Source organism: Pyxicephalus adspersus, chromosome 8 (assembly GCF_032062135.1).
Source record: "Pyxicephalus adspersus chromosome 8, UCB_Pads_2.0, whole genome shotgun sequence".
Taxonomy (NCBI): domain Eukaryota; kingdom Metazoa; phylum Chordata; class Amphibia; order Anura; family Pyxicephalidae; genus Pyxicephalus; species Pyxicephalus adspersus.
Window position 1 is genome coordinate 53,386,545 of NC_092865.1, and position 25,423 is coordinate 53,411,967.

General features: G+C 39.4%; 1 protein-coding gene across 1 annotated transcript in view; it reads right to left on the bottom strand.

Annotated features, from left to right (window-relative positions):
• The window catches only part of CPNE9 (copine family member 9), a 162,806-nt gene that overhangs the window by 22,978 nt on the left and 114,405 nt on the right, over positions 1–25,423 (bottom strand). Inside the window, 8 exon segments of the mRNA XM_072420685.1 lie at positions 2,265–2,311; positions 3,790–3,851; positions 4,706–4,759; positions 8,001–8,076; positions 8,910–8,951; positions 9,059–9,163; positions 10,933–11,036; positions 17,295–17,358. Coding sequence (XP_072276786.1) covers positions 2,265–2,311; positions 3,790–3,851; positions 4,706–4,759; positions 8,001–8,076; positions 8,910–8,951; positions 9,059–9,163; positions 10,933–11,036; positions 17,295–17,358 — 554 coding nt within the window.

The window sequence follows — 25,423 nt, forward strand, 5'->3', positions numbered from 1 at the left end:
TATAACAAAAATAATAATGGGAGCTGCTTTATCTGCAAAATTATTTGTTTGTCTGTCCAGTCCTGGAATTTGCTCAGACTTGCCAGTAAAATTTGTCAGCCTTGAGAAATGACCTTTCTCTAGGAAAGTTAGGAAATACTCTTTCAGTTAGGAAATACAACTAAGATAGGTCTTGTCCCTCCCCAAGCCTGCAATTGGATAGTAAAGGAGAAACACTGAACACTGTTCATCCCTCCAACTATACAGATGTGAGAAGAGAGTGGGAGATGTTTTCCAGTCCAAGGCAGGAGTAAGCACTGCGGGGTAACAATGCTGATCCTCCAAAGATAAAGTTTACTGAGTGAACGTTGTCACTCTACACTGAGTGTGTTACTGGCAGATTCCGCTCAACATATATTGCTTATCTGGAATCTGGGCTGGTTTTAAGGTATTGCGACCTGGGCAATTGCCCAAAGCCACCACCTTCTCCAGATCCCCAGCCTATCGAATGGCAAGGATGTGGGGAACTGATCTGCTATGCATTTGAGGACCACACTTTATATTTGCTCTATTTTGTCTATAGCAGTTCCCTGTTTTAAGCCAACTGGTTAAAAAAACCCAGCCTGATATCAGAGTCTAAACCAGACCCCTTATCCAGCACTTATAGAAAAAAAAGGTTGCAAACAGTTAAAAAAATTGCAGTCTGGTGATGCAGACACACAGCAGGATTCCCAGCTGTGTATGCTGGGGGAAGCTTGCAAACCACTGCGCCTGGTTACTGACAGCTGAGCAACTGTCAGGCAGCATTTAGCAAATCCACCTCCTCACAGAAGTTGCGAATGCTAAGTGACATCAGAGCTCAAAAAGGATGATAGACGGCAGTTCAATGTGGAGGTTTCCTTTAATCAAATGCTACATAAGAAGAGATATCTGAACCAACAAATGGCTAATGAAACAAATCGAAGAATGCAAGGATGCTAACATCCATCAACACTTATAGATGTGGGTACATAAATGACCTAAAATGTTCCTCTTTTATTTCCAATTCAAAATAAAAGTAGTTATCTAAATAGTATATAGATCACATTATAGTATTTCAGTGTTTTCTTTACAGTAATATTTTATATCACATTTTACCAGCTGGCACTTCCATATGTTTGATATTTTATTAAATAAAGAAATGTGTAGATTTGCCACTAGAGGGAGCATTGGTAATATACAATATCAGCCACTATGGGATTTCAGGGTTTGCAAAAGTTGTCCGACTCACAGACATGCCCTGTGTAATGAAAAGCTGAAGCCAAACCATTGTGCAGCACATGGAGGCAGAACCTGCATTTTAATGAAAGAATGAGAATTCCCATATATATAATAAATTACAAGTAATTGTTCTAAATAAATCTAAACATGCAGATAAGATCAACCTGATATAGATCATTTTATCAACATTTATAAAGTAACGCTCTGGTTGCCATTTTTTCCTGGCAGATCCCCCAACTCCCAGAAAATGACAGCCTGTTCTATTTCCAGTTCTTATTAGTGCCTCCATGGCATCATCACAGGGGCCACTAATGTCTTCACTCTTCCCCAGCTTCACCTCCTCCAAAAAAGGGAACCCTATTGTGGCCAGCTTTAATTTTAATGCAAGCAGTGTTCAGAAAAAAAGTACCTGAATTTGACTTAGTATTATTTTCTTGCAATTGATGTAAAGCAAAACTCTGGTAGAGGAAGAAGATCATGGGGCCAAAAAACGGAATGTGTTGGTAGGTTTAGACAACACAGTGCTGAGCCAATCAGTCTGCTACTTCTCCTTTACTGTCCAATCACACAGACTGGGGGAGGTACAAGACCTTTAATTGCTACTTAGGAACAGCATTAAAAAAATCCAGTCTCCTGTGCTGTGCAAATCTGTAATAATCTCAGGAATTGAAGGACAAAATCTTAATTTGGAGTTCAGCTTTAAGAAACGATAAGCATTCACCCTTTACAGCAGTGCGGCCTCTACAAATAAACTCTGCTGGAGTGTATGGAAGTGAATCGAGCAGCCTCATTAAGCGCAGAGCTGAACAGGCAACATCTGTGCATCCTGATAGTGAACTTAACCTCTATGGGCAACCTGCATCCCTGCGTTATCATAGCAACCCACCGAACTCCCCCCATCCCTTCTCTCAGATCCTTGTTGATTCCACAGCCATGAGACTCCCGCAATTAATTGGAATAATGGGAGAAAGTTACAGGGAGGCGAGATAGAGAGAAAGAAAAAAAAAATACTTCATCACACTCACCGTTCGAAGCCGTGAAATCAATGGCAACTGTGAAGTTTAATTGCGTCCTAGAAGAAAAAAAAAAAAGAAACAAGTAAAAGTAATTGCAGATTCTTCTCCCACCTCGTGTACTATCTGCGATGTGATGGTTGGATAATTTGCCAGGTTCTCCCCTGCTTCTCCCTGATGTAATTTCAATGATAGATAGAAGTTTGGGACTCCGCTATAGTGTATTAAATGAACTTTGGCTGGCGAAGCCGCACCGAACGGATTGCTGTCCTTGCTCACCATCACGCAGTGTGAAGGTGTCTGCAGCGGGATTGCGGGATGTAATGTGATTCATGCTGATCCTTTGCTTAGTTATTTACTTAACATGTTGGAAAAAAGACACATCGCTCATGTCAGTCCTGTTACAGCACCAGCGGTTTTCATCCAGAACTCAAAGCCAACCCTCCATTTATTTATGTCCATTCTTTTTATGGCTGCCCAGTGTCTATAAGCAGCACTTATTTTAAAATCTACTTGAAGATTTTTTTTTAATACTGTAATGCAATCAGGAACCATAAACAGTAATAATCATGAGAATGTTTTTATTTTGTTACTGTACTAGTGTGCTGCAGTAAGGATTTAAACAGAATTAAACCTAAAAAATTGCAAGCATTGTTGCAAAAGGGACAGGCAGTGTTTCTTCGGCAATAAAACTAATTTACCTGCTTGCTTGCAATTTTTCTGTAATGTATATTTAGCTGTGAATGTGAAGCTTGGTGTATGAACTACTGGTATTTAATGATGCATGCCCAAGAGTTATGTCATTCTAGCCTGGACAGCAAAAAAGGATACTGAATTCTGAAGCAGACTGGGTAAAGATGTCAATGGTGGTGAGGGGAGGGAAATCAGTTTAGTTAAATAATTGTAAACAGGCAGCTAGGTTTGTTGTATTACAGAAGAGACCTCTTCTGTCATTTCTGTTATAAAGAACCTGCCTGCTTGCAATTTTGGATTTAGTTCTGCTTTAAAAGGCATTATGTGCAGGACAGCATGCTGGAGAGTCAGACCACTGCTTAGAATAGAGTACAGCTATCTGTGTGATACACCTCCTCCACAGTACTCCAGTACTCCAGCAGGGGGATGCTTGACGGCCGTGCTGTGTGTTGAGCAGAGGTCTGGCTCTCAAGCAAGCTTACTCCCTTGCTGCAACATACTAGCACAAAAAAGTGTTCATATGAATTATTGTTTATGCATTTACTGAATTACAGTGCTAAAAAAATATAGGCTATAGGGAAAGGCCTATTTGTAAAAATATCAGTTCACCACCAATTTTCGGATTAATGTTTTAAAAAGGGTCTTTCTTGTCCCCAAATCGCCACGTTTTGAAATGTGGTAAATGTTGTTTTATAAAAACTGCAAATGAATAATGCCACCCACAGCCTGTTATGCCGTACATACAGGGCTCAAAAACTCAAGCTGTGATATGGAGGGTCTCTGACGCTGTACAACATGATTATCCGGTATTAATTGTATTTTACAAAGCATAGATGGTACTTACCCTCCTTTGATGTAATCGACAAACGTATATTCCGATTCAGCCTTGAAAGATAAAAGTGTCACCTGTAAGACAGCAATTATGAAGTCATTAGAAGACAGTTACAGAAACATGAAGTTATCATACAACGTGCTAATTTAAAGAATTGTCATTTTTGATCTGTTAAAGTGTATCTTTGTGTTAACCAGTGGTCTGACTCTCCAGCATGCTGCCAGCACACGGCCTTTTAAAGTAGAACTAAATCCAAATTGTGCAAGCAGATAAGTTCTTTATTACCAAACCTAAAAAAGCTGTTATTTAAAATGTCCCAGGCTCTTGGTCACATATTATGGGCATCAGGTAAGGATCACCTAATCTGAACTCTAATTCCCCACTCCTTTAGAGAATGTTTAATAAATTCACAGACTTCTGGTTTAGGTAAGCACTACTAGAGTGATTTTGGAGCAGCATTTTTCTTAGAGACCGTTAAAACTCCATACTTGCCAATTATGGATTTGGTTTAGATGGAACAGGGACAAGTTGGGTGGGTTTTTTTGCTATCTGTGTCCCCACTGCAGCCATTTCTACTCACTTCCTAAAAGAACTTGAAACAATTGCAATTTGGGTCACAGGCAGAGCTGCTCCAAACTCCCTCCAGTGCTGCTCAGAATTTGGGGTGTTCAGTTACATTAAGATAGCGTTTTGCCCAATTCTAATACATTTGCCTTCTGCCATTTATCTATGCAAGCAAAATCCTTAACACAGCTCTACGTTATCACCGGAGTATAGGCCCGCTTTAATAAGTATCATCAATTTCGTTGGCCTACCGCTGTCCAAACAAAATAAATAACTGCAGCGCATCGCTGGCGGTGTGCAGTAATCTCCTTAAGGTCACGGATTTAGTATAGACACAGCCCAGGTCCATTAAGAGCTCACTCACCGTTCCGGAGTTGATATATTTCTTCTTTTTGCACTTCTTTTTTGGATTTAGTACCTAAGACAGAGGAATGACAAGTCAAGGATGCCCCGACTGCTACTGACACATACAGCCGCATTCATCTTCATTAGCGCAGCCACTTGCACATTCATCACCGAGAAAGAGAACTCCGTTCTGGTAGACCTCTGGACTCAACGTCACAATTAAAATGACACTTGTAGAGGGGCGTTGAACACACACATAGAATAATGGCTGTACCAGGGGGGGGGGGGGAGTGTTGATGAGACAGCCAGGCTAATACTAACTATTTGGTCCCTTGTATATTTCTAAAGATGTTTTGAGTTACAGAACAAAAGTGGTTCTGGAACCACCATAAATATTACATTAAATGTATTAAGCACCAACTTGTTTCCATATTATGTTACATCAAAGACTCCCGCCGTTATGTCCTAAAGACACAAATGGTCTTTATGATGCATAATCGGTTGAGTTGAGAAGTTTTCTCTATATGGGGGAGGTCAGGTAGGCAGTTTTAAGATGCGGCGTGTTTTCGACTGAACGCTTATATTTTTTGAGCAGTAGCATCATTAAAAGCCATGGGGACTCTGCAAAATGTGCCGCAAATGCTGTAAAATGTGACCCACAGCAGTTTCATATCTCTTTATTAAAATGTATCTATAAACAACTTTTTCTGTTTTGGATTGGAGAAGGTAGAACTCCAATCCACTGGAATTGATTTAAAGATACAACAGGAAGAGTAAGAATTCCTCTCTTGGCCATGATTGGAACAAGTGTCCCCACTGGAAATTTTCTCCTAAAGTGTTATCAAACCCAAGCAACAAAAGCAAATATCTTGTAACCACACCTACTGTGAGTTAGATATTATTTGTTTATTTTAACAATGATTTCTCTATCCATCTGAATCGGATTTTTACCACAGCCCCACCAGTTTAGCCCTTTACATAAATAATGACTTTATCAACCTGATGATAAGCCCCAGACCCAGGGACAGATATAACGAATATCTATACTTCAATAGAGTACAGATAGGATAAAACACATAGTTACATAGTAGTCCATCAAGTCCATCAAGTACAACCACTAGGGAAATAAACATATGCCAGATATAAAACCCTATAAGACATAGTTGGTCCAGAGGAAGGCAAAGAAAAACCCCTGGTACAATTTGCTTCAACAGGGGAAAAAAATTCCTTCCTGATTCCATAAGGCAATCAGATGTTCCCTGGATCAACAGTCACTGGATCAACAGTCAAAACTGTTATTTTTACTTTAAAGCTATAATACCCAGTTCTAGAAAAGCAATAGACACCTTTTTTTTATTTATGTTTGCTCCAATAGGGAAATTTTAATGGAATCTCCCAGTTTGAGAGATTTCCCCTATTCATTTGTAACCACTGCACTAGGACTGTAAAGAAAAATCCAGAATTGGGAGTTTTATCCCAGAATATCAATAAAGGATACATCTTCAAATGGGGGAATTTGATATAGTGACATTTGTCTTTAACAGAATTTTACTTACTTACATGACCTTTGATGATTATCTCTCAAAGCGTAAAAATTATTTCAACCACTCCCTACCCTACCCAATTTTTTCAGCTTTGCACAATCATTTCCAACCAAGAATGCATGGGTTAAAAAGTTGAAAAAAGCTGGCTTTAAATAAATTTTCAAATAAGCAAACTGAAAGGGGGTAACGCTATATATTCAATATAAAGTATATATTCCATACTTAGTACCCATGCCATTCTATTTAATGGTCCAAAAGAATCATTGTAGAATTCTCTAAATGACTTGGAAAGCCTCCTGAAGACCAGAGCTGAGAGGATGAAGCTGTGATAATACGTTTAGCTTCACCGCACAAACCCCTGTACTGGCTGAAAATAATGAGATACTGAGCTGATTAATCCTCTCATCTTTCACTTTGCTTAGATTAAACATTCCGATAATACTTTCATTGGTACTCAGCCCTCGTTTCTTGTGTCAATAACACAAACAATGTCATGCTGTCCCGGCAAAGTCTATTTAAACAGCCACTGGAGATGTGAGCTCTTCCAGCTGTGCAGGAAATTAAGCTAGGTGTGAATAGGCAGCTGGAGACTGCTCAGATTTTGCCTGGCCCTGGATACGCACAGAGCAGCCCCAACCACAGCCAACCACTTATTTAAATATGAACCCCGGGAAAATCCAAAGATACCCTAGCAGTAGGGTTCCTCTGATCAGCCAGGTTAAATGTCCAGATCAGGGGTGCCCAACAGGTGGATCTCGATCTACCAATAGATCTCAAAAGCAGCGTGAGTAGATCGCAGAACCCTGCCTTTTAAAATAAACTCAAACGCACATAGGAGTTATTAAGTCCAAATACCGTTCCACCATGACTGATGATCATTTGGAAGTCTGTTTGAGGGTGGCTACCAGCAACTACTGTGTGGACAATGCAACAAATGCAGACGTCTTCGGAGTAAGGTATTGGCCAAAAATGTACAGAATTGTATTGTGCCAAACATGTTCATGCTGTTTACGCAAGGTAAACAATATATACTTTAAATATAAAGTATACTCGGTATATGTATAAAAAAATATATGTGTAGCATTTTTATTGTTGGTAGATCATTTTGGCTTGGTCATTTTAAAAGTAGCTGGCTACCCAAAAAAGCGTGGGCACCCCTGGTATAGGGGAAGCAGTTTTATTTACTTTTTTCACTTGCTAGCCCTGCAGATGGCGCTCTTCTACTAGTGCTCAGTGTCCTCAATTACATTGAAGGAGTGCTGGTCCTGCATTGTAGATAATGGCAGCAGAGTACCAGCAACCAAAGAGAAGCGACTTCTGGGAACCCTGGAAGCCTGTAATATCTAAGGAATAGAATGGTATTTAATGTTCCCCTGGATTACAATAAGCATTTCAGTATTCCTCTAGAACATTATATATATCCTACAATTTAGACAAAACTGAAGCAGTTGGTCACAAAGTTTGAGCTAACATGTCAATCAGATGCCAGGCAACAAACAAACAGTAAAAGAAAACTCAAACAAAAATTTGAGCCTCATTCAATGTTTTATCTCAGCATGCTTTTTAATCTCAGCATAGTTTTTAAGTACATGAAAAAATGACAAATTTCTCCCCTATCCCCAAGCCTAAGGCAAGCTAAGCCAGTTTTAAGCTTGCCTTTATATTTACACGTATCCGGTAAGTATGAGTAGCTCAGTCCTTGTCGCTGGGGTCACAGGGGAGTCCTGGGACATCACACACATGCAATGACTACAAACACAGAATTCTCACCTCATATACGCTAAACTGACTCTGTCCTCTAGATAATTCTCTGTAGCTTGTAGTAAATTCCCCAATGAAGTCGTGACTACAAAAATGACAGCAAAGAGAAGTCTCAGTTGGAAATACCTACAGTTAGATTTACAATGGCAGTGAAGCTTTCAGAGTAACCATTTAATGGCAAGGGGTGATGGAAGCCTAAATGCTCAGATCAAATTAGGTATTTTAATATGCATAAGTTAACATGACAACTCTTATGATTCATTTACCTACCTAAATAAATGTATTTAATTTGGCGCCTTTAAAAAGGACAGAAATATTACAAAAATGCACATTTGGTTATTTTGCAATTAAAAAATATTTAATTATTTATATTTAAATAAATGTATGCAATGAAGTACACTGTGACGGCTGAAGCCTTATGGCCTAAGTTGTCAGGTGCCGATGTGTTTCCTTCTGTGCGAAGCACAGTGGCAACAGGTTTGCTAGGAAGCAATCTTATGTGATCACCATGACTAGATCCATGCTGATTAGTGGCTAATAACTAGTTTGAGACCAGCGACTGTATTATAAAACAGTGAATCTGACATTCCCTCAGGGGAATCAATTACTATTATTGAAACACGTGGACCTGGAGGAAGATTCTCACAAGGTAATGATTGAGGGAATGTCGGATTCCTTTTTTATAAATAGAGCCATAGGAAATGCCAGTTTAATAGGCTTTACATGGTTCCTGGTGCTTACAGAATTGCCATATAATTACTTCTTTTTTTCCAAAAACTTTCCAAAACAATATTTTTTTTTTCAGGATGCACCTAGGACCTAATCTCCTATGTATGCCAGACTAGCATTGCAGTGCTGATTGTATAAGAACATGTGTGATGTATTCGTGTTTGATTTGTAGTAATGGTAATCACCTACCTTCCTCCTCTGTCCCAGTCATATACATCCACTTTTACCGTCCTGCACAAAGGCCAAGAATTTATAGGAACAAAATAGAAACATTGAGATTTTAAAAATAGTTTCAAAGTGATACAAATATTTACGCCATAGAATAAAGATTCTCAGACCTGTCATAGTCACCGTTACATAAAGCCCGGACTGGGATGGTGAACGGTTGCCATACTGGGTTCAGTGTGTTTTTCACGACTTCTGTCTTGTGGCAAATTGTGAATCTGTACATAAAGAAATCATAATGACATTTTTTATGTAGCCAACTAGGCATCTCCAATTTTAGACTTAATTTTGGCTAGATTCCCTCAAATAAAATCTTCAGATTGCTCCTTGTGTGACACCTTCCATGGCTACGGTGAAATACTAATCTATCGGCGTTGGGCAGAGATTGATGGGCTCACCACTGGCTTTCAATGACATTGCAATGGAATCTCTTCTATCATTTAAGATTCCCCCACCACCTCCACCCTCATTCTTCCTGCTACAAAAAAGACATTCACAATCAATCTCTGCATAAAACATATCATATATATTATGAAATAATTGACAATTCCAGCAGTAAAACTGAGAGCCCTGCATAATGGCCACAGCAGGAGTGCAGAGACCTCACCAATAGAGTCCAAAGAGGCAATAAATGTCAGAGGGTATAAATTAGATTTAAACTATCCATTAAATATATATACAGGATTTAACATGTTAATGTCAATTCAAAAATTATTTATAATCTTTTTTGAATCTGCAGCTTTAATTTAAAGAATACCTGTTGTTTCTGCCATTTCTTGTTAATAGGTAACAACTGTCTCCCAACTGCACCCTTGTGCACTATATCACATGCTTGCCCAGCAGCCTTTTGCATGGTTCACGGTTGTTAGTATAAAGCTACGTACACACGTTCAATTTTTCTCGCCCGATAATCTGCTCTGGGCAGATCTCGGGCGAGAATCTGGCGCGTGTACAGCCCGCGTCATTCAACGTTTGTGGAGCCATCCTGGCGGATCCACGGACGATGAACGACCAGTGATCCTACTGCAAGGGAAGGGGGAGAGCGGGCAGCAGTGTGCAGCTCCGTCGCTCTCCCCCTTCCCTCTCCATAGAGCAGAACGGTACTGTATGTACAGCACTCGTTCATGCATCGTGTGGTTCTTATCATTGGAAAGATCCTTTCCAACGACAAGAATTTCACGTATGTATGCGGCTTAAGTCAAAGGCAACGATGTGCAGCTTACAATGAAGTGAGTGCATGTGGGCAGAAAGTGATTAAAAGAGGTGTAAAAAGTACTTATTTTTTGTAGGAAGAGAACACATTGGGGCAGATTTATAAAGCACTAAATGTAGCTTTCACCAAACATACACTGGTAGTGAATCACAGTCATTAAAAACATAAACTTGTACTGAATGCTTGGTGATTGCTGAAGCCAGTGCATTTTAGAAATGCTCATAGCTGTCATCTATTCAGATTTAGATCTACTTTTCATCTGTCTACAAAAAATACACAATTCTCATTGGGGCGGCCTTTCTAATAATATTATTACCAAGTATTTAGAAAGCAACAATGCATGTTGTGGTCCATAATCCTGCCAATAAAATGTTCCACAATCCACCATGGTCATTATCCAATGATCTGAACATAAACTAAGGCCAATCTAGGAGGAAGTCAGTTTCCTTGTTTTTGGGATGTGGGTGGAAACCTGCAAAAGCTCATGGATAACATACAAACTCTTTGTAGCTGACCAAGAGTCAGCATACAATCTTTAATGTCCTGACCAGGAGTCAAACCTGTGACCCCAGTCTCATCTCATCTCAATAAGATTATTAAAATATTTGGCATATTCTGTAAAATTAAAAAAAACAAGTAACTGTATTGTAACAGTCTAGTGTTGGATTTAAATTACAGATGGAATTTGATTGGCTAATGGGGACAAAATTCTCATTCCTTCTGCCTTGTTTAGAGGGCTCTCCCTAAACATTCCCCTCTATCCATCATACATACGTTCCATCCTCATTGCTACGGTAGAACACAAGGAAGGGGTCTGACTTTCCGAAGAAGTCTTTCTTGTCCAACTTGTTGGCGCACAGCTGCATGGTAACAATATCCTAAAAGAAAAAGGAAATGCTCTGATTACAATCATGAAAAAAGTGCATGGCTCATACCATTGGGTCTGATTTAATAAATCATGAAAGGGAAAAAAAGATAGGAGCGAGGCTTTTTGTAGGCACAAATATGTGATACAGATATAAAACAAATCTATATCACATATTATTGCCTACAAAAAGCCTCCCTCCTCCATCTCTTTCCCTTTCTTGATTTCATTATACTGTCTAATTATATAGACGTATGAGGCTTGGCACTTAACCAGGTTTACCTGGGACAACCTTAACTTATCCTCCCGTCCTGTTATATTGCTTTCAGTCCTTTATTTTTTAAAGCTGGGTGATCCAGCAAACCTGGAATAGATTTCTTAAAATCATTTGCTACTTGCTAGCAAATGTTTTGAATCCTGGACCAGATCCATTCAAGGTTTGCTGGATCACCCAGCTTTACTGATAAAAGTGTATCCTCCCCAGCCTTGGAGAGCTTTAATAAATCAGGCCAATTGCCACTTGTCACCGATAGTAACTGATGGCCTTTTTTGGGGTATATCTTTCCAACCAAAACATTTTCCTGGTTTTGGGCAGAGTGGAGAAGGATTAGGACCCCTATTTACTTTTTAACTTCAGCTTGGCAAATGTTAGAGACATCCGCTCATAATTACTATTATGGTGACAACAAGATAGGAAGTAAGGGAATATCTGGAACGGAGATACAGCACAAATATTCCTTCAGGTGTTTTAATTCTTTCCTACTATATCCAAATTGAATTTAAACAGCTTAGATACAAAGCATCTAAACATATGTGAAGCCAGAATCTTTTATTTTTGAGTAGGGAAAGGTTTAAACCTTGGATTGCTGTACCTGTATTATTGGGTAAATAAACCTTTCCTGCCTATGACACAACAAGAATCTCCCAAAGTGAGCAACAGTGTCCTCTTAGCTGTATCCAGAACAGGAAGATTTCCCGATAACTCTTGTTCTAGGGTCAGCTCTAAAATTCTACATTTTCCCACTTCCTTTCTCATTGACAACAGCCACCAGATAAGTGAATCTTTCCAATGGGGACAGTTTTGCCTAGAGATACATATCAGTTCTCTGCTCCAATAAATTTTCTCCCATACAATAATTCTGTATCATATAGATGTCACGTTGGATTGCTTACTGAGCCACACATATGGTTAAGTCATGAACTCCTTCCTTTTGGCCCCCGAAGGGCTGCTTGTGGTGACGGCTCATCTTGTACCTCCTGTACTTGTGTAATTAAAATGTATCAGATGTGACACCGAGGCTGATGAAGTGTTAGCCTGGCTGACGATAATTGCTCGAAATTACTGTCTATTCAACAACATCTTTACGTTGGCACATCGGGTCTGCAATTCTGAGCTTTACACAAAAGCAGCAGCCAGTTTATCCCCTGAGGGGCCACGTTTCAGGTCCCACCTTACCAGTGCCCCCTGCTAGGGATATTCTGGTTTGGACTGTTGGATATTTGTGGTCCAGGGGCAAATGTGGAGCAATTTTAAAAATTTGTTTATTAATTGTCCAAATATTTAGGTAGAACTAAGCCCAAAGATTTCAAAACTCTTCAAATCCTAAGGCTACGTTCAGGCCAGCAGCCGGAACGGTGGTTCCCATGTGGCTTCTGCCAGCTGGCATTTTTCCAGTCACTCATCCACCCACACCAGCAATTCACACTTTTTACACTTTACACTAAACATTTTTCGGTGGGTGGCAGCTGACTATATTTAACTGCTCATTGCCACCCCCATTCATACTATATTAGAAGCTGTAGGTTGGACCCATAGGCACAGTTCAGGGGTATGAGGATGAACATAGCCCCCAAGTTTAGGCTGATTCTCACTAAGGCATGCAATAATATGAAAGAAATGTGTTGTTGAGCTGGGTTGCCATTGATTCTTATTAGCACCCAAATGCCTTTTAATGCCAAGGCAACTGTAGTGGGTTGATTTGTAATGTGTTTTTCACATTACAGTAAACATCACTTTTAAGGCGTTGTTTTTCACCTTCCTCTGGATCAGCCATGCGTATATAGTTCTACCTGGATCTAGTGGATCTGAGCTTTTTTACAGAATGTGGAGCATTGGGTTTGCCTATTCAACTTGATGGTCCTCCCTACAGAACACATGGCAATGTGTGTACATTTTAGAGAACACAATGCACACTTACATGGGCTCTAGCAATGCCATTTTAAGGAAGGATTTCCTGAGTGTGAAAGATAAAAATAGAAATAGCACACATCCACCTAAGGACTGGAAGGCTGAATGATAATATGTTTTTATATTTTTTATTTTCATATACAGTTCAGCTGTGCTTTAATTATCATTTCCCTGCTGATCATTGATACATTGCTATGCAATCACCTATAATACCCCATCTATAGTCATCATTTCTTATTATGGCCGCCCTCTGAACAAGGCTGCACATATTCTCATGGTGATATTCCACAGACAGTATTTTTTTTCCTCCTCAGCGCACCTCAATTAATGGCTAACAGACAATGATTTATAATTGAGAGTTAAAGTAAAGTGCAGTGAATCAGACAGATTCATTTACTTTCATTAAATTCCATTTTACATGCTGCATTCCAATTGATATAATGACAGATCTGATCAGAAACAGATGCGGATGATATATCTGGTACGTGCGCCGCTCCTTTTTTTTGCAGAAAAATAGAGAAACTTTAGCGGATATCACAAAGATGACTTAATTGTCTCAACTGGAAAATTGAATATGTTAAAAGCTTGTTTGTATTTTCAGAACAAAAGTAAAATTATAGTAGCCAATAAAAGGTAAGAATAAAACAAAAAACTCTGCCTGCTTTACTCAACTCTTCCCCCATTGATTCACCTCTCTCCAGTCCAGCGCCTGTCCCCCTCCCAGTGCTTGGTCTCATGAAACCCCCTTCTTATGAGCCAAGACCACCAGAGCCACACTGCCTGGGTACATCATCCCAGCAGCTTGGGTTTACAATGCTTGTGGAAAGATCACTGTTCTCATGTCTAGGTGAATGAACTGAGCCATCATGCAGACGAAGGGAGACTGGTGGTGGAGTCCAACCAGCCAATGGATGAAGAAAGTTTTAAAGCAAATCTTCAACCAGAAATAAGATAAAAATAAGTCACAGACAAAAAAACAGCTTTGATAAAATAAAAATCACTGGATTGAATATCCCTATTGTGACACTAGACGTCCTCAGTCTGATGGCCAACATTATTCAATCCACCTCCTTGAAGCTCAGGTCATCCTAGACCCACCCCAGCTTGTGATGAGACAGAAGCAGTGCAATGATGAGCCACTCCTATGAGCAAACTGATTGGCTTCTTGTGCTGCTTCCAAGTGTGATGTGCAGGGACTGTAATATTCTGCTATCAGGTCAAATTTGTATTATTTAAAAATACATTGAATGATATATTAATGAAAATGGGGCTGCATCTAATTGAAAGTTCTACAGTTTTAATCAATAGCATATAGTATATAAAAAAATGGCTGGCACTCTAGAGTTTCGTGGAACCCTCATTGACAAACACTGCTTGATGTCAATGAAAAATTCCCATTTTTTTTATTAACTCCCCCCCCCCCAAACATAATAAAAAAAATACATACCTCAGCCTTGCCTATGTCATTTCTAAGTGCTCAGGAGCATCGCTGTCCTTTTTGGCAGAGCAGGGAGCTCTTAAACTTGAAACAGTGTGCGCCGGCCAATTGCAAGGGCACAACCTCGTGTGAGTTTAAGCTTCCAGCTCTGCCAAGGGTAACATTGATGCCAAAATTTCTGAGGGCCAAGAGTGAGGTATCCTTAATAACTTTTCATTTAAAAACAACTTTTAAAAAACATTAAGGATGGGGGGGGGGTTGGTTGGAGTTTCAGGCGGCAGACAAAATAGCAGACCTTCCATATGCCACTTCTGCTGCCATGGCCTCTGTATTTTCCTCATTCCCTGCAGTCTATGACCTTAAGGACATTGGTGTTGGGGGGGAGGGGGGTTAAAGTTGCAGGTGGCGGACAAAACAGCGGACCTTCCATAGGCCACCTCTTCCATGGCCTCTCTATTCCTTTCATTCCCTGCAGTCACTGGCCTTGTCTTATAAAATGTGCTAGTAGAGAAATGAGCATTTCCCAGTGGCACAATTATATTTAAGTCAACATCACTACTACAAAAACTGTGTTTCCCCGGCATTACCAATCTCCATAAGACAAGATCGTGAGCTGCAATAATCGAGGAAAAGATTTCATTTATTTTCTTCCACCCTCTTCCCTCTGTTCCCCAGACACACATGCAAATCATAAATATAAATGAAATTAATTACACCATTAATCAAAATTGCTAATATACCGGAATAAATAATCTGACATAGAAGTTGCTATGTGTAATGAATTTTATGTGGAAGATTCCAACCACATAAATGAATAAAGTTAACCCTTTTTTACCGTGCATATCTGTATAGGACATAACTGTGTTTATGTGTTTCTCTAAAATACACTGCAATAGCAATATGTATCATTAACAATTACAACATTAAAATTTAATGTTTATGCAGCCTATATGAACTCCAGTGATGGCTGCATGGTATGCCTGATAGCGACAACAAAGGACCATGCTGGTGTAATGTGTGTTGAAACAGCTGCTTGAAATCTTTATTGAATGCCATGTGACAAAATAACAACCTAGCAAAACAAATGTGAGTTATGGAGTGTTGCCACCCTATGACAGGAAGTATCTGAACAAGATCTTCATGGAATAAATCTATTAATTCTAATAGAGTCAAAACTTGCCATGCCCCCACAGTCACATTTTCCTATTGGCTCATCGTTATGAGGGGTTGCCTCATGGACCAATAGGAATACGTAGGAACTATTTAGCTATCTGTAAGGATAACATATTTCCCACTGGTCATCTATGTAAGAGAAATTCTTCCTACTGACCCCCATGCCAATGTACTGTGAGCTGTGAATATAGTATAATTAGCATTCCCAAAGACCTGAAAGTTATTTCAAGGCTTCCCCAATTCCAGTTTTGCTAGATCACCCAATGGTAATCTTTCTTCCCCATTCATGGAGAGCTTTGATGAATCAGGTCCAATGTGTTTCATTTCAAAGCATGTTTTCAATCTCTCATTTAAATAAACTTGGTGATCCCACCATGAAGGTCCTTGCTTAGGCATGTCCTAGTATCAGGGGACAACTATCGTCCCTCAAATGTTCTCCTTGGTTTTCACCCTGTCAATTCACCCTAATGAGGAATATAGACAGCTGTGTTCACACATTGTGCAGGCATGGTCCATTGTTGTCAGCATCAGGAATGCAGGGCAAAGATGTAAAACCTTTGCATGGGCAAGTAAATGTAGACAGGAGAGGTTTCATAAAAAATCTGCAGCTCGGAGATGCAACAAAGGTTAAAAAAAGGTAAAAACCTGAATACCATGGCAAATAGATTGATATTCAGTCAGTGTATACAATGGAGATAATGGCAACAAAAACAATGTGCTAAAACCTCATGCTCCTGGTCTAATCTGTGCAGGATGTCCAAATATACCAGTGCTGTCCAATAGTCCCCAGGATTAGGATGTCATCATTTACATATACCAGATCAGACATGCCTCCCAACTTCTCTGTATTTGTAAGCTTTTCCTAGCAGTTATGAATCATAACATGCTGGGGAAAAGGGCAATAAAAGGAAACAAAAGTGAGACAAACCTCTTGTCCCTTTTTGTAATGAGGGTGTGGCTGGTACTCAGCTCTGCCAGCACAGAGTACTGGAGTGTGAGTGCAAGAAGCATGCATTTGTACTGGGAGAAAATGTTTTTTTTTTAAGTATTTCCTTGCAGTCATGAATCATACCATGCTGGGGTACAGGGCAATAAAAGGGTACAAAAGTGGGACACACCTTCTGTCCTTTTTTGGTAATGGGGGTGTGTCTAGTACTCAGCTCTGCTAGTACAGAGCAATGGAGTGTGAATGCAAGAAGCAGCAAAAATATGTTTGAAAGTCTTTCCTTGCAGTCACAAATCCTAACATGCTGGGATACAGGACTATAAAAAGATATCAATATATGAGACTTCGACTGAGCTCTAAAATCCCTGATTTAATGAGCCCCAGTGAGCCCTGAAGGCATAAGGTCATTTGACCTGAGAGTTAGAAATCATGATGTGAAAATAATCATAGCCGTTATAGCAGCCATTCCAGCCACAGTTCAGATTCACAGCCTATGTAAAAAAAAACTTATTCATTGTATACAGACCCGACAATTGCTGAGCTCCTCCGCTGATAAGATGATAGTCCCACATTTCTTCCCCGGAATCCCCCTGGGTGAGAAAAGTAAAACATATAAGTAAAAAGATAAAAGGAAAGACAGAAACACGACCATTTATCAACACAGACAACTGATTTCTCCTTCTCATAGAGCCCTGGAATGGATGACAGATTGAGGTCTAAGGCCATTGTGGTGCGGCAGACATGCAATTACTGTCTGTCTATCTTTTTCCTCCAAGGTTTACTGCTGCCCCTTTAAAGCTTGTTAGGCGCAAATGACAAACACAGTGCTCGAGATAGAAAGTAATCTAGGCAATCCTGACGGACTCAGGCAGTAGGAATGCGTTCCGCCATTTTACCCCGCGCTGTGCTCCTTCATCTCTCTTCATTTAGTCCCCTTCCTTGAACTGGATGGAAAAGATTTCCCTCGTTCACTCCTAAATAAATCTCTATTTGAGACCTTTTGCTTTCAATCTGCTTGAGACAAGAATACTGAGCCAGGGTTATTCCCAAACTCAGGGATAAAGAGTCTTCCACCAATCTGACCTTCTGCAAGAGTATTGTTTATTTTCTAAAAATGAGAATGACATTTCAGCATTGGACACCTTTGCCTCGGTTGGCCTTGATGAAGAAAAGGGTCATTGTTCAGATTGGTTTAAACATCAGGCCCCCTAAGCCGTCACCATCTTGGGGTAATATTTGTGCAATATCATGTAGCAAAATATAGTGATATAGTGAAGCTGTGATATTTTCAGAGATGGTTATCATTGCAATCCAACTGCAAGAGATGGTCAAAGGCCGTAGATATGAAAACAATATTTTAGATGTCTTCTGCAAAGACTGCTGAGGTCTTTTAACTTCCATGACAAAAATGTATGCACCTCATGACATGTTAACTACCGGTACTTTAGAAGCAATGTAGGTTGAAGGCCCTGTCTTTTGTCCACCCTCCTCCAAGGTGGTCACCTTTTCAGCCTGCGCCCAGTCCTGCCAGGTACCAATTGAGCCTGATTTATTAAATATCTCCAAAACTGGAAAAGATAGACTATCATGGAAGAACCTGGGTATGGATCTGGTCCAGCAGATAAAACATTTGCCAATTATTAAAAAATATTTTTTTTAGGAAATGTATTTGCTGAATCACTCAGGTTCTCCCAGGATAGTCTATCTTCTCCAGTCTTGGTCTATTACCGGTAGAGATCACTGCCTTCTAAGCACCTTTGGAATTAATTCTGCCCACCCCTACTGCTGGGGCACAAATGCAGGGCAATATAGGCCAAAGGGGCCACATGTACCTATAAGGCTATTGGCTGGCACCAGGACCAAAGCCCCTTCAGCAAAGATCTATGTTTAAAATAGCTTTTTGTGTTTTTCTATGTTTTTGGCTCATTGTTTGCCATTTAACCATATTGGAATGCCCATTTGGCATGATCCAAGAAAGCTGCTTGCAACAATTTAAACAAATTCTGTTGTGCTAAATTGTAAAGAAGAGAATGGTTCCTTTTAGAAGAAACACAATGCAATGTGTACTGAAAAGTATGAACGTGTACAGATCTGACTGCACTCCTAAATGTAAAGCCAAGGACACAAAAAAAAAAAACTATTTTGCATTTATGTGTTCATTAAAAATCATTAGGTGTATTTTAAAAGTGTAAGTATTCAAATTTGATTTAGTGTTAAAACGGAGTAAATAGATGGATGAATGCATCAGTCACAGGCTGGAGGCTGGAGGTGGTCAAGCTGTAGCGCTTAACCAAAGCTAGGAAGTGTTAGGAATGTAAATATCAGGACTGTATAGACAGAACCCACTGGCATTAACACAGCTTCTGTATGTCTTGAACTGTGTTCTTAGCAGTTTGCCTGAAGTTCGGCTTTAGGAATACAAGTAAACAGTTGCTTTGCCATTCTTCTAATATTTGTTTCCTAATACCAGCTGAGCAACCTTTACTAGTAGACTAAAACGTGTGCACATGTCTTTTATGTCCCTGTGCTTCACTTCAGTATAGTAAAAGGGGTGAAAGAAAGTTTAGATCTAAAAATATACATAGGAGATTCCAGGCATAAGAGAAGATTTCTATCTTGAATACCACACAAATATTTGGTGATCTTAGGTTTGGAAGAGATAGGTGGGGACCTTTAAACTTGTTCCTGCTCTGAAGCAGAGAAAGACTCTTGTCCCAAGAGGCGCCTTCTTAAACTGACAAAAGGCAATGGTATTTTCTTTTCCCATGGCTGCCTATCTGTTTTCTGCATCTACAGACCCCATACGGGGTATTTACAGGAGCGGGGTAAATCTAGGAAAGATTTTCTTTCCTAAAATTACAATTATTCTTTACTCCATAAATGAAAGCAAATGTGCATATAGTGGTCAAAGGATAATCAATGGTTATTGTAGAATGAGTGAACATATACCGAATCCAAGGAAAATTCTCTTTTTTTCACTGGATATACATAAATTTTTGGCTTGAAAATCTTGAAGAAAAACCATAAATGTTCTCAAAATATGAGTAGTCACTATAAAGTGACACATCTTTTTGAACTCTGGGTGAATGCAAAAGTGAAAAGATATAAACATCAAACGGTGGGAAAACCATACGGAACCAATGACATATCTGTGGCATTATGGCAAATCCTGTAACCCTGTGTAGAGTTTATTGCAATTCGTAAGTCTAAAACAACTCAGCCACCAACCAAATACTTCCATCAACTTTTGATTTATTATTATTTCCTACACCAGACTGATTCTTTTAAAGAAACATCTAATATAAGAAATATGGAGAGCAGTAACCTTCTAAAACCAGTTCCCTTGTTGCCACTGGTTTACTTTTTTAGTTTCTGGCCTAGATCAAGCTTACCACCAAGAAGATTAGAACATGGATTGCATGCTGCAAACATGTGGCCAATGACTCAGAAAGTATTGAAGACAATGTATTGGCATGGGAGGTTGGCATTCCCAAAAGGAACACAGCCATGGCAACCCCTATTATTCCATTTGTCTACCAGTGAAAGTGCCATCATTCTATTTTGGGTTGTAGTTCTCAATGGGCTATTGTCTCATCACTTGGACTGAGTCTCATGCTTCTCCATACCTAGAAGTACTGGTTATTTCTTTCAGTTCAAAGCACTGTACAAAGCACAAAGTAAAATAGGACTCTTGTGCATTGACTTGAAAAAGTAAAGAACAAGTTGCTTTAAAGTTAACAATTATCTTTATCTTGGGATATAGAAGACAGAAATAAGGTTCATGTAAGAAAATCCTATGACAAAAAGCACAGCCAGATGATTGGAAGGATCCATCCAGCAGGCCATTAGGATGTTGAAACACATATATAGATTGTTCTGTCAAGACAATACATTTAATTTTCAGCATCAGGTGATGCCTGAAACTATTTTCCAGCAATTTCAAATGAAACAGACACAAATGTCTCCTCGCTCCCCCAAGAAAACCAATTTTCTCATGTGGTCTGACAAAAAATATCTTTGGCAGGAAATATTCCACTATTAGCTACAAGCAGAACATGATCCAGTCTTGTCAGCCGTTAAATGAGTCCCGTTAATGAAGAATCTAGAGACAAGCTCCTGAACATGACCGGCGAGTTTCTGGGATACCGGTCTAATGGAAATACAAGATATTGTTTGAAAATGAGGACTTTTTGTCATTACTAGGGCTTTAAACAGAACAGAACAACTTTATAACCGCTTCAGGGCTGGTGCTCGGGGTAGATGTTATTAATGCACTAATAGTACCTCCTTTTCAAATTTGTGTCAAAAAGGCCCAAGGCCACCTGGAGACATGACTGGATGGTTGGACCTGCATGCCTTCAGACTATATATGACAGGTTTAGACCTATTTCAGGATCAGGCGATCACCAGGAGTTCCCCGCCACTGGTACCTTGCCAGCCACTTGGTCACTTGGAGGCCCAAGACCACCTAGAGATATAAAATGATGGTTCAGAGCTGCTTTATGATTAAGGAATCCCTTGGGGCTCCCCACAACTGGCTTCTTGCCAGCCACTCTGTCACCTGGAGGCCCAAGGCTGCCTAGAGACATAAAGGGAGAGTTGGACATGCATGTCCTCAGAGATTTAGGGTAGGTTCAGACCTGTTTTAGAATTTAGTGATCCCGCGCAATTCACTGCAACTGGCACATTGTCAGCCAGTCGATCACTTGCATGGCAAGTTCTTAAAGAACCAGAATCTGCACATTTGACAGCTGGAGCAGGGGCAGGGACAGCATGTAAATGGAGAAGGAAGAAAGGAGGCAATACATATTTTTAAACCAATCTCCTTACCTACTTCTGCTGCTATTCTGTTTATTTGCACAGGTTTATATATATAGACAGGGCCTCAAGGCAAACAAAAGTCTTTTATTAAAAAAAAAGCCTATTAATGAGACAGTTGTCCAGAAATGAAGTGAATGGTTCACCTCCTCTCACAAATCACATGGATTAGCTCCCTCCATCCAAATTAGCAGCTCATTAGGATGGGTGTCCTGTTTGCAGGAGCAGCTACAAATCGTGGTGGTAAAAAGGGAAAAAAATTCTGACAGGTCATTAACACAGGAGATAAAAATAAATAAATAAGCCTGAGCCGACAAAAGTGGCATTTCACAGGCTCCATAGGCTAATGAATGAATCTTCCTAAGATGACAAGAAGAGATATTCTGTCATGAAGTGAATACAAGTTCTCTGTATTAAAGGACACTTCACGCGCTGCCTGAGATGCTGAAATTGATAAACAAATATTCCAAAAATATGTGTAGACACTTAGGGCCTGATTTATTAAAGTTCTCCAAGGCTGGAGAGGATACACATTCATCCGTAAAGCTGGGTGATCCAGCAATCCTGAAATGGATCTGGTCCAGGACTCAAAACACTTGCTAGCAAATTACTTTGAAGAAACCAATTCCAGGTTTGATGGATCACCAAGGTTCACTGATGGAAGTGTATCCGCATCAGCCCTGGAGAGTATTAAAAAATCCAATGCTGGATTCAACAGGTTGAATTTACACCAGACAATGCAATTGACTCATGCAACTCCTGGGCAGTGATTTCTCTGGCAGTGTAATGAATGCATTGTAAGCCATAAGATGATGACATCATAATGTAGCCTGGGCTCAGAAGATTAGGTGCCTACACATTACAATGCAACAGTAAAGAACAACCCCTGACACCACTGTAGGAAAACCAAGATCTATAATATCATTGGACTGGACATAAGACCCTTGGTTTATATATATTATATATATATATATATATATATATATATATATGTACATGCACCTGTAACCTCAATAATTGCCATTATAATGAAGTTGGACATTCTGCCTCTAAATTTCCTAATTAAATTGTGTATTTCTGTTGGTTTGAATACTCTACTATCCATAAGTGTGGGCTCTTCTGATCACAGAGGGTGTGTATGGTGCAAAAATATACTAGGCATGAGCAACACTGTGGTAAAATGTATTGAAATCCATAGGACAGGCAAAATTAAGGTTTCTTTTCTGCTGTGTTTTAAGCATTATTATCACATATGTTGGTGTCATTTGTCATTATTTATGTTTTTAGTAAGAAAAATGGCTTAAAAACTGAGAAAAGTGTATTTTATTGTTTTTTACGATATTTTACTGTTTTTAGTTTACACGCATAAATAGTTTTTATTTTGTTATTTTGTATTTTTAACATATAACAATAAAATACAGAGACTGGACAACTGCACCAGTTCAGTATTTTTAACCAGGAAGATGAAATCACAATATGCTAGCAAATGATAAATTCCGAAAAAGCAAGTGCGGTCTAGCGCATAATAAATGAAAGAGGTAAAACAAATAAGTGCCATGTGGCTTTTGACAAAACACCAGGAGGACTTGTTAATAAACTGTCAGAGGGGGACCCCGAGAAGGCATCTGTGCCCAGTAAATCGCTTGGAGTTTCGGCAAACCCATGCACGGCACAGGATGCAGCCGGCTGTGCCAGCCACTTCCTTCAGGAAGAAAAGAACAGATCCAGCAGAGCAGCAGCTGCTCCAACAAGCCCAGATGTTCTATCCTATTCCCGACATACAAGTGTCAAAACTTCAAATGAACATATAAATTTCTTAGAACATTGTGTCAGTTCTAGGCCATGTGATTTGCATTTTTTAATTCATTACCTCATTTATATTACTTTTTTTATCAAAAAAAAAGTAATCGTTCGGTTCGGTGAAGTCACTAAAAGTACACCTACTCTCCTTCACTTTTTGCCCTGGTGACTTGTGCTGGATGAATCTGTCTTGGGTGGATTTGGATTTTGGATTTCCAGTTTCATAGTTTGTTGGGGTGAAAAAAGAGCATCAAACTCAATCAATAGGGTTACTCAATTATTAGAGTACTTTAAGTTGTGGCCTAGATGGGCCTGGAACCCACAATCTCCAAATCCGGAGGCTATTGCCTCCTCCATTAGGCCACTGGGGCATCTCTAACCATTCATCAGATGTTTCGTTAGCAAGCATCCAAACATTGGATGGGAGTCTACTGGTACACCATGTCCTGTGTTTCCATGGGTTGGGTATAGGCCAATAGGTATGCTGACCAATGCCTGCAGCTCCCAGTTCACATTTAAACTTTCCAAATATTTTGAAGTCTGTCTGCTCAGGTTTCTAAACAAATTCATAGAAATTGCAATGAGTAGACATTCAAGAAGAACCCATGTTAGGATCAAACTTCACCTCCACTGGTTCCCAGAGACAGACACTGATGGGAAATCAGTAGGTAAATCAACTGCACATGGCCACCCCGGCTCACAGGGAAACCCAAAAAGTTTAGAGATGACATCACAAGACTTCCTATATACCCACAGCACAAAAAATCTCACTCAGATCAACTGCTCCTGTTTTCACACAACTGAATAAAACCTCCCCCACACGCTCATATTTGCATTATACTATCGAAAATAAGGATGTTGAGCTCTGAGTCCCTTTGATCCTGCAGCAACAATGTGACAGTTATTGTACAACACTATTCCCATAATGCAGCGTGATGCCTCTTCAAAAACATACTGTAGCAAAAAAATGCTACTTCTCCTTAGCTTTATGGCTGTTTGATCTATAAACAATTCTATTCCCAGGCCTAAGAAATGTTTAATTAAAAGATTCTAGTTTGCTTTTTGACATTTTATCTATGAATAAAGCCATCAGGGGGGCCTGCTATTATGATGACTGTGTACAGATGAAATTGGTACAGTTAAAATCTAGACATATATTTCAGCATAAGGGGACTCATCTAACAAGAATGTTAAATATTATCTTTTCAGTCTGCTGCACTTTATGTCAGGCTAAATATAAATCTGGGGCTTGAAAAAAGTGTGGTGTAAAAGAATGGCAGAAGGCAATCAGTGAGAGGGAGATAATCAAATACAAGTAATATATATATATAGAGTATATATTGTAAATGTGCACAAAAGTCATATTTTGGATTCTGAGGGTTTATATTGGAGTAAATTCATTTTTTGGGCATAAATCAGATACAAAACATTTCTATACAATATATATTTTAGTATTTTTACTCTACTATACTTTTACTATATATATATATATATATATATATATATATATATATATATATATAAGATATAAGAATAGGAGTAGAGAGATGTGTAAATAAACATAACTGGGAAAAACATGCAGGGCAAGTATGGTAGGAATAAGTCAAATCATTGATACCATAAACAGCATGAATACCCATTCACTGAAACCCCATTTTTATTATACAAAGCATTCATTCCATCTTTTCAACTATTCAGGCAATTTCTGTTATGGGGTGACAACACTCTTTCACGGTCTTCCAGTTGTGTCCTGTAGCATCACCCTGCCCTATGCATTTCAGTTTTAGACTATAGGAGGCTATGCTGATGGTAATTTCCAATGATATGTTCTACTACTGTAACTATAACTTGGCTGGAGTGCACGTAAACAGGCAGTGGTGACAAGAAGGGTATAGGAAGTCGGCAGCAATTACATTTGGCTGGAATACTCACCTATTCCCTAGTGATGTCCCTCATAGTATTTCCTTTCTGCCACTAGACGTCCTCAGTTTTCAACGTCGAATGTCCCTGAGTGGCAATCATGCCTTCATAGAACCC